The following is a 9,706-nucleotide window of genomic DNA, read 5'->3' as shown; positions in this document are numbered from 1 at the left end:
GTTGAATTTTGTCCCTGTTTATTTCCCATAAGGACTTGATTAAGTTTCACATAATATAGGCAGTCTGTGAATTAGTGTTTGACTAGTTGACCTCAGGATTATGTTCAAGGTAATATTCAGCTGTGTGTGCCAAGCCAACCAGACTAGACGCTTTATACCAGGGGTGTCCAATTCAACTCCTGGAAGACCAAGGATGCATATACGAAACCTTAGGTCCAAACTCAACAGATTTGGAAAGTTGAAACTTCAAAGTCACTATTTACTTCTGAAGTTTTAAGTTGAGACTATTCAGACACAGTCAAAATCAGTCAGACAGTGTGCTGAAGATACCAGTCAGATTTTATTTTCAAGAAAGGTATTATCAGATATTTGAAATCCACAAAATTGACCAAATTCCAAGTTAAATAAAATACTCAAGTCCCTTGTTCTTGTCGGCATCCTGCTCTTGGGTCTCAATCTCTACGCGCTTCATGGCAATAAAATACTGCACGAAAGGCTCTCCCAATGCACCACAAATCACACTGTCCTCTGACAGAGCCTCTAAAGCATCGTCCAGTTTAACAGGGATGGGGAACTGTTTCTGCTGAACTGGAGCTCTGCTTAGAACCTGTTCGGCATTGAGATTACGCCTAATACCGTCCAGTCCCGCTGCTATCGTGGCCGCCAACACGATGTAAGGGTTGGCCATTGCCGAACCCAGCTTGTTATCGATGTGCATCTCCCGTCCACCATGAACCTTCACGTTAAAGGCACAGCTGTTGTCATTGCAGCCGCATGTGGCGTAAAGATGTTTCTTGGAATCTTTCTTGCCGAGGTTTCGACAGCTAATCCCTGGAGCCAAGAGGCAGCTCAGAGCGGCTGAGTGCTGGAGGAGACCTGAAAGCCACTTCCTGCCGATCTCCGAAAGTTCCCCGTTGCCTGAGTGGAAGAGGCTTTTTCTGCCACTGGAATCCCAAAGGCTATGGGATAGTAATCCTGAATTGTGGATGTTTTCATCCATGAAAAAGGTGGCGATATAGTCAAACTTCCTGGCCATCTCTTTGATTCCCGTTCGGAAGGTGAAAGCGCTGTCGGCGGCATCGATTCCAAACCTGGATTTGAAGCAAATCTCCATCTGTCCTGGTCCATTTGCAGATGAGAAGCTCTCAACATCAACTCCCATGTAGTACATCCCCCTGACTAACTGCTGAAGGAAAGGTAGATCGTAGTTGCTCAGCAGTGTGGTGGCAGGGAAGAACACAGCTTTGGGTCCCACTCGTTCAGGGGCTCCGAAGATACAGCACTCGTACGTGAAAGATGAGTGGAGAGAGAATCCCATGCTCTGGAGCTGGCCGAGCATCTGCTTGGCTACGAGGCGGGGTGATGTTCGCAGTGGTACTCCTGTGACTGTGCAGGGGTCACAGATAAGACGAGCGGTCTGGTCCGCCCAGGGGAGGATTTGGAATGTGGAGAGGTCTGGGACCAGGAGGACATCACTGCTGAAGTTGGCTGTGCTCTGATGGTCAACTTCATTGACTTTGGGACTTAGGGTTAACTCCAGGTAGCTTCTCGGCATAGGGATGCCATATACAGCTTTTTCCTGTGGCGTCAATAAAGATTCATGTTTAGTATTGATTCAACATTTTAAAAAAGACTATAATTATTACAAAGGGACACTAAACAGTCAAATTTAATACTAACATTAAAGCTGCTGTAAGCAAAGTTAGCCATCTTGCTGACCCATCAACCTCACGCCCTCTTCTCTCCCAAACCCTGCACTCTAATGACATGTCAGCAAACCAAATCACAGTAAACCCAAATGTGCAAATTGATAGATGACCGAGAGGTGCCTTCTAGTTTTCTTATTGGCAAACATATGAGGGGCAAGTTCAATTGATTGATTTATTTACGTCGGATATGGCTGTCATAGAAACTTCGGGTTGATAGCATTGATATCGGTAGCCATTTTAAATTTTGTCAAATTGGTGACTAAGTCACATGATCTGACAGTTTGGTTTGAAAGTGGGGTTAGGGATCAATGAAATTCATATGAAATTGACACTTTGTAAAATACCAACCCGATCGCAAGGCAATTTGTACGCGTTTTCTACGAGGTGGCTAATTCGTACGAATTCATGACATCACTTGTACGATTTGTGTTAAATCATACATATTTTACGAGTTGCCCAGTTTGAATGAATTCGTACGAATGACTTACCCCTGACTCCGCCACTAAACCTACCCATCACTGGGGTTTAGACAAATTACACAAATTCATGCGAGTGAGTATAACCCCTCCACCCAGGTTCAACTCGACCCGCTCCGAGCGGGCCTCGAACCCGGGTCTCCGGCATGAGAGTCGGGCACTCTAACAAGGAGGCTAAAGACTGCAGCCTCTAGTGCTAGAGCGCCTATTGAGATGAGGGAATGAGGTTTACTCGCACAGCAACTACTAGCTGGCCTCCGTTACACTCGCCCCCTAAACCTCACTCTCATCCGGGTCACGGCACCAATGTAACCCCTCCACCCGGGTCCAACTCGACCCGCTCCGAGCGGGCCTCGAACCCTGGTCTCCGGCATGAGAGTCGGGCGCTCTAACAAGGAGGCTAAAGTCTAAAAATCTGTCACTAGAGCGCCTATTGAGATCAGGGGAGTGAGGTTTACTCGCACAGCAACTACTAGCTGGCCTCCGTTACATGAGGTCATGAGATAGCTTTGAAAATAGTTTGACTGAACCAGTGCAAAATTATGCCAGTGTACCATTATAACAAAATACAATTATATTCAAGATATAATGTATGAAAATTCTTGATCCCTTATACAGAGTTAATGTTTTACAGAAAACAGCAGCTTAAGATTGTACCATCATATACCAACACACTCAATAAGAGGCATTTAAAAGATTTACGTGAAAGAATCGAGCCGGAACGGTCTTGGATCGGGCTACGCCATGAAGATCGGTGGCCTCAAAGCGAACAAAGCTTATGTTTTCCCGGGCAATTTGCTGTTTTATTTTCTCAACGTCAGAAATGAAGCTTTGAGATGCAAAAGAGTATGCCTGTGAGCTCTCTTTGTCTGTTGGAAAAATGAAATGATTGACAGAAGGGTGAAAGACAAATTAAAATCAGACAACCATAAATATCCTCAGAGAAGAAGATGACCCAAAGGCGCATACTGACCTGAATGTGATGTGCCAGCTTCATCCCAGTGAGATGTCTCAACAGTGGGGGATTTCACACCAGAGGACCTGACTGGAGGCCCATCAGTACTTGAAGACCTGCCTGAATCCAAATTAGAGCTTAGTCTGGATGCTCTCCTAGCTTCTGAAATTGGCTTGAACGTGCTGAAACTCTTAAAAGGCACTTGGTCTGGCTTACAGTCCACTCTTTGACCAGGAGGGTAGCTCCTTCTTTCACCTTGCACTTTTTCACTCAGTAGGGAGCTCTCGCGCAACACATTTTTCAGTTCATCCATTGTTTGCTTGGGGACGCCACCCTCACTAGTTGGCATGTAATATTGCACGTTTTCCCTTCTCCATCCATGCCTGTTGGCGTAGTCGTCCTCTCTCTCGAAACCCTGGTACTGGGACTCGCTGGAGACAGAGGGGCAACGATGTGGAGGCCCAATGGAAATAAGGATGGTGTCATTTTTGGGGCCTGGAATTGGTGGGTTTGATGGCACTATGGGTACAGATGTCCCTTTTCTGTCCCAGTTAGAGGAGGATAGATGCTTCTCTCTTAGATCTGCACCCTTCTTTCCTGCACTCATACTTCCTCCATCCACTTGGTCTGGAATGTTTTCCTGAAGATGAAATGTATTGCATTCAGACAGAATATAACTCATAATACAGTAACACATAATTTTCCAAAATACAATTTTACTCAACCGTGCATTTGACAAAAAACATTGAAGTAAAAAACAAAACAATAAGTTTTACCGTATCTTTGGATTCCTCTGATTCTTGCATTATGATCGTTTTTTTTTTTTTTTTTTTATGTGAATGTGTGGAAAGTCTTAACCATCTCCCAATCGAAGTGGCTCACACAACTGACTAACAGAGACTGGAAACAAACCAATCTGCTCCCTTTCTCCCCAACCAGATGCATGAACCGTCCAGTCTGTTCAGTCCCACTCATCTATTGTGAGCTTCTGCACATCAGCTGTTTTCAACAGCCCACAACACATCATTCATCAAATCTCTAGAAAGATGCTGTTATTTGACTAAAGGTTATTTAACAGAATGCCAAAGCCATTGATTATAATGTGAACATAACTGAACACTTTGCACTGTTAGTAAATTTGAACTAATAATGGAAGGCATATTTGATAAAAGATGGCTACAAACAAAGATGTATTTTATTCTAGAAAATTATGAGATGATAAATAAACCAAATCTTTGAAAGGGTCAGATGAAAACTTGTATACAAGAATGTTAAATGTAGATTTGATTGCCCTAAATGAAGACAAGACCCATGTTTAGGTCATAATCTTCCAATTTTAGAGTGAGCACCATAGTTGTAGTTAAATATTGTAAATATTCTGGATCTTTATGCGTTTGTTAAAATGATGTTAGTTTGGACTGCTCCTAAAATTAGGCATTGTTAATAGTTCCTTTGTGATTAATTGTTTGTGATTTTCCTTCATTGGAAGTACTTTTGGATAAATGTGTCGGCTACATGAATAAAATAATAGAATTAACTTTTATTTTTAATAATACAAAGTTCTGTCATGAAAACTAGATTGGGCATGGTTGATTGGTTCCAGTTGAATCCGTAACCAATGAGTTATCTTAACCTTCAAATACTTGCTGTAGTAGTTGAAGAGCGCTTTCAGAAAGCTCCACCTGTATCTGCTATGGGTTACTTACAACAGCGCGTCGTGTATGTATAGAAGCCCTTGCCTTGCAGCATCAGCATAGCAGAATTGCCAGAATTATTATTATTTTAATTAAATGTAATTAAATAACCTTTTTTTACATTTATTTAATAACATTTTGAATAAAAGTGTTATTGATAATAATAAATATTATAATGATTTGTAACAAATATAAGATCTTTAGAATTGTAATATATATTATATATATATAATTTTTTATTTTACTTTATTTTTTATTATTACAATTGCAGGAAATGTTTAAAATATATAACTGAATAGAGATAATTTGGGACCCTTTTGCCATTGAGATGACTGTGAAAAAGTGTCCCAATCAACCTGAGTGATAATAAAAAGATGTATGTATGTGTAAACTGTGTAGATGGTAAGTGTGTCAGGCTGTGTGTGTGTGCAGTAGAGTGTGTAGTTGGGTGCGGTTTCTTGAGTCCAGCTGTAACCGGTTACCGGAGACTCTCTCATCATCACATACACGGCAGCGCTGTATGGTCAAACACCACAACAATTATTCTCCGGAGCGGCTTTATGATTAAGCTACAATCTTCAATGAGTAAGCATATTCCAGTAAGTGAAGCCTTTCAACATATATATACATTTAATTGTTTTTCGCGGATTCAGGGTTTATTTGCGTGAAAAGTGCTTATAATCTCGATCTATTGTGAGCTAACGTTAATTGACACGACTAGCTACTAGACCAAAACAGATTTTGTTGTCGACCACAGTTCAACGTTATACATTAATTCGTGTTTTGTTTTGTTTTAACTATCTACAAATCTAAAACCTTGTGTGTGGTTATAAATATTAGATTGCATCGCTATAATGTCGTCTTGGTGACGATGTTAGGTTCGGTTAGCCTCACAGCTAACTTAACGTTAGAACGACATATCGGTCTTTTATTTCTCGTTAATCGATTAGCTACATTAAAAATTAATCAAAGTGTTTAGCTGGGAAGAGAGTGTGTGTTGTGGTGGTGGTGGTGTTGTTGAAAATTACGGTAATATGTGAGCTTTTGCACTATTGCAAATATTAGCCGAGCGGACGTCTTTGTGTCGATCAAGTAACGTTAGCATGTTGATGATGTTTTGGATATGATGTTTTTATAGACGTTTAGGATAATTCGTCGTTTGTACAATTCAAACATTTTACCGCATTTGGTAATTTTAATGGCCTCGTTCGGGGCCTTTACACTTGATTTCCATAAAGTCACGCTTAAAAATAACTCAACCAAACATCTGTGTCTTTCATTTGTATGACGTAGATTTGGGTTACGAATACATGAGGCTTGTCGCGTTTTTTTCTTTTTTTTTTTTTTTAAAGTGGTTTGCTAAAGAGGCTTAGCATCCGATAATCCCAAAGAGCTGATGAGACACGTTTGTGCCTTCACGAGACTGACATGATGAAGATTTCAGCCTTCCCGGAGAACATCCCATCGGAACCGGTCAAGTGTTTTCTCTGATGACCCACATATGCTGCTCATTGACTCATCTCTGAGTCATGATGTATTTATGGAAGGGAAAGAGGGATATGGTTGATTTTTAAAGCTGACACAAATACACAGGTTCAGTTCTTTAGGCTATAGGGAATCGGGATGCATAAGTATTTTTGTGTTTATGAGTGTAACGTTATCAATTTCAGATTATAAAACTGAAATTTGCTTCTGATTGGTAAATATTGTCAGATCTAAAATGATATAAGCTTCTCTGAAAATTTCTTGTTTTATATTTGATTAATATGGAATGTACGTACTAGATGACATGATTCAAAACATACATTTCATGACTTGTAAACTTTTTGTTTTCTGTAGCTGTAAACGAATGGTTGTTAGTTTTTGCCTGTCAGGTTTTGCCACGAATCAGTTAACTTTTTGTAGTACTTTTCTGTATAATTTCCAGCAATTATGGTGCTTTTTTAATGTTTTGGTCTCTTATTCTCATCAAGTCTGCATTTATTTGATCAAAAATACATTGAATAAACAGTAATATTGTGCCTAATATGCCTATTTAATATCAATTTTGGAAACAGTTGTGTTGCTTAATATTATTTAGGAACTTGTACTTTTTTTCAGGATTTTTTTCATATATATATATATAAAAATATGTGTGTATGTGCACACACACACACACACACACACACACACAACTGGACCAGCTGAAAAACATCTTACTGTTTTACGCTTTAAATCAGGAATGAAAAAGCTAAATGAAGTTCTGTTTCCTGACCGCTTGTGCTTCTGTTTTTGTGTTCTTGCAGCAGTTCTGTGGTGTTTTGGGTCACACATTTATGGAGTTTCTGAAGGGCAGTGGGGACTACTGCCAGGCTCAGCACGGCGTTTATGCAGAGAAGTGAACGGCTAGCCTCGCTACCTCATCAGAAGAGAGACTTGTGTTACAGTTTTAACGTTGGCGGGATCGGGCTTGGAGAGCAGGTGTCCACAGCGGTCGGCGGTTCTGGATGGGGTAAAAAAAGTCTCTTGAAGTGCACTGCCCTCGCCGGCCCTACGTCTTTACTCTCACCAGAGAACCAGCCTTGTTTTCTTTAGTTTTTTGGTTGTCTCCTCTGTTTTCCCTGTTGTTACAAGAGAGAGTTTCTCGCACTTTTCTTTAAGATTTTCAAGCTGTTTTATTTTGAAAAGTCCAAAATGGCTCGTATGAATAGACCTGCCCCAGTGGAGATCACTTACAAAAACATGAGATTCCTCATTACCCACAACCCCACTAATGCCACGCTTCACAAGTTCATTGAGGTGAGTGCTGGTTAAAATGGCTTGAACACACTAAAAGTGATGTTTTGGATAGATGATAATAAAAAGCTCATAATGAGGGTCTATTACAATTGCTTGTAATTACAGTAACTGCAAAATATCACTTACATGACATCCCTCCCATCCATTAGGAACTGAAGAAATATGGTGTGACGACTATTGTTAGAGTGTGTGAGGCCACGTATGATACAAAGCTGGTTGTTAAAGAAGGCATTCAGGTTCTGGTACGTCCGTATGAACCAATTAAATGAAAATGAATCATTTTAGGTCATGTTTTAAGCGTTTTTTTTTTTTTGCTGTTGTGCAGGATTGGCCCTTTGACGATGGCGCTCCTCCCTCTAACCAGATCGTTGATGATTGGCTGAATCTTCTTCGGCTCAAGTTTAGGGAGGAGCCAGGCTGCTGCATTGCCGTACACTGCGTTGCAGGCCTTGGAAGGTTGTTTTATTGGACTCAAGATATCATTGCTTGTATCATAAGGCATAAATATGGGTTAAAATATGTTTTGTTTTCTTTCCCATAGAGCCCCAGTTCTGGTTGCCCTGGCCCTTATTGAGTGTGGGATGAAATACGAGGATGCTGTTCAGTTTATACGACAGTGAGTTAACGTTGTACTTGTGAAAATATTATAATGATAGTCCGCATGTTATCTCCATTTTTAAAGAGAAAAGTTTATTTTAATTCCAGAAAGCGCCGTGGAGCATTTAACAGCAAGCAGCTCTTCTATCTGGAAAAATATCATCCCAAAATGCGTCTTCGATTCAAGGACTCCAACGGCCACCGCACCAACTGCTGCATTCAGTAAAAGCTTGCGCATCAGCCTTTATCAAATGTGTAATGGAAATTTGTATCTAGCATAAGTAGTTTGTTCTATTAATTGGTGTGAAAATGGCGTTACAAAAATGAAGCTTATTTCATTACAAGTGTCCCGCTCCCTCCTCTTTGTTTTCTGTATTTTCCTGTGGAGAACCTATCAGCAAGGTGAAGTGCTTGTTTGAACTTTGAGCTTAGTGTTTTGTGATGATGGTGAACATGGTCAAATCTCACCTCTGCCAAACACATAGTATGCTTTATAATCTAAATTGTTTAATTAAAAATACTTCACTTTTTTGTTATCGATATGATTTTTAGTCTCTGTAATAAATGCCTGCCTCCAAAAAGATCTAAAATAAATGCCTTATTACAGCAGAAAAATGCCGTCTGGTGGAGCAGTTCTCAATGGCATTTGGAGAGGTTTCTTGATGTCTTTAGGAAGAAAAGAATTAAATAGAGGAAAATAAAAATTCTTTATAGAAATATATTGAAGGTTGGGGTACTAGTTTTTGTTGTTTATCCAAACTTCGTTTACCTATTACTGCCATGTCAATAGTGTGATGTTTGTTTTGGCTTAAACTGGACCTCAATGTCTGCGGTATTTTTATGCCTTTTTATTTGATGTGCGTAACTTAATATTTTGATAATTGATTTATGTATGGTATTTGAATGTGTATTATTAAATCACCTATTTATATCAGTGGATATGTGTTTTATCATAGCGAGAGACAAGTTGCTACATGTTCGCCAATTTGAGAGTACAATAAAGATACACTGAAGGAAATAATTGTCTCTTTGAAGTCTGATTTTCAATTAATAACGTGCAGCATTTTATCAAAATTATTTTATTTTCCTCCATTTTCACAACTGCAGGTGTCACAGCAATCCTTTCTACAATAAATAAAGAATATAGAAATTCCTAACATTTTTAAACAGCCCCACTGCAAAGAACCGCAAACATTTTCACAAAATCGGAGAATGTCGAGGTTTAAACAATCTGAAAACGATTTAATAAAATGCTTACAATGCTTATTTTTAACTGAATGCAATATTGACAAATTTACAACGTTTGGACCCCCTCTGATATAAAAAGTTTTAACTGCAATTCAATGTGTAAATTGACTAGGGTGTGATGGCATGATTTAAATACTATATGCATCCAAAAGTGTCACAAAAAAAAAAAATGCTTTGTAAAATGGGCCTGAATGAGACTGGGAATCGGATCCAACTTCACACCTGATCTGAAGTACAATAACACCTGCA

The 9,706-nt window shown here is 39.6% G+C and overlaps 2 protein-coding genes across 2 annotated transcripts; one reads left to right on the top strand and one right to left on the bottom strand.

The window, feature by feature from the left end:
* Positions 1-182: 182 nt before the first annotated feature.
* Positions 183-4,486, bottom strand: lgsn (lengsin, lens protein with glutamine synthetase domain). Its single transcript, XM_089125222.1, has 3 exons — positions 3,159-4,486; positions 2,888-3,054; positions 183-1,579 (listed from the first exon to the last, which is right to left on the bottom strand). The coding sequence occupies exons 1-3, from the start codon at positions 3,835-3,837 to the stop codon at positions 401-403; spliced, it is 2,025 nt and encodes a 674-aa protein (XP_088981348.1). The 5' UTR covers positions 3,838-4,486; the 3' UTR covers positions 183-400.
* Positions 4,487-5,296: 810 nt separating this feature from the next.
* Positions 5,297-9,230, top strand: ptp4a1 (protein tyrosine phosphatase 4A1). The gene is made up of 6 exons (XM_039657597.2): positions 5,297-5,433; positions 7,120-7,612; positions 7,762-7,854; positions 7,938-8,068; positions 8,154-8,228; positions 8,318-9,230. Exons 2-6 carry the CDS (start codon positions 7,508-7,510, stop codon positions 8,433-8,435), a joined length of 522 nt encoding a protein of 173 aa, XP_039513531.1. The 5' UTR covers positions 5,297-5,433; positions 7,120-7,507; the 3' UTR covers positions 8,436-9,230.
* The last annotated feature ends 476 nt before the right edge of the window (positions 9,231-9,706 follow it).

This window comes from Pimephales promelas, chromosome 21, assembly GCF_988280905.1.
Source record: "Pimephales promelas chromosome 21, fPimPro1.hap1.1, whole genome shotgun sequence".
Taxonomy (NCBI): Eukaryota; Metazoa; Chordata; class Actinopteri; order Cypriniformes; family Leuciscidae; genus Pimephales; species Pimephales promelas.
Note: the sequence above shows the minus strand (reverse complement) of the source record. Positions and strands in the feature narration are given on the sequence as shown.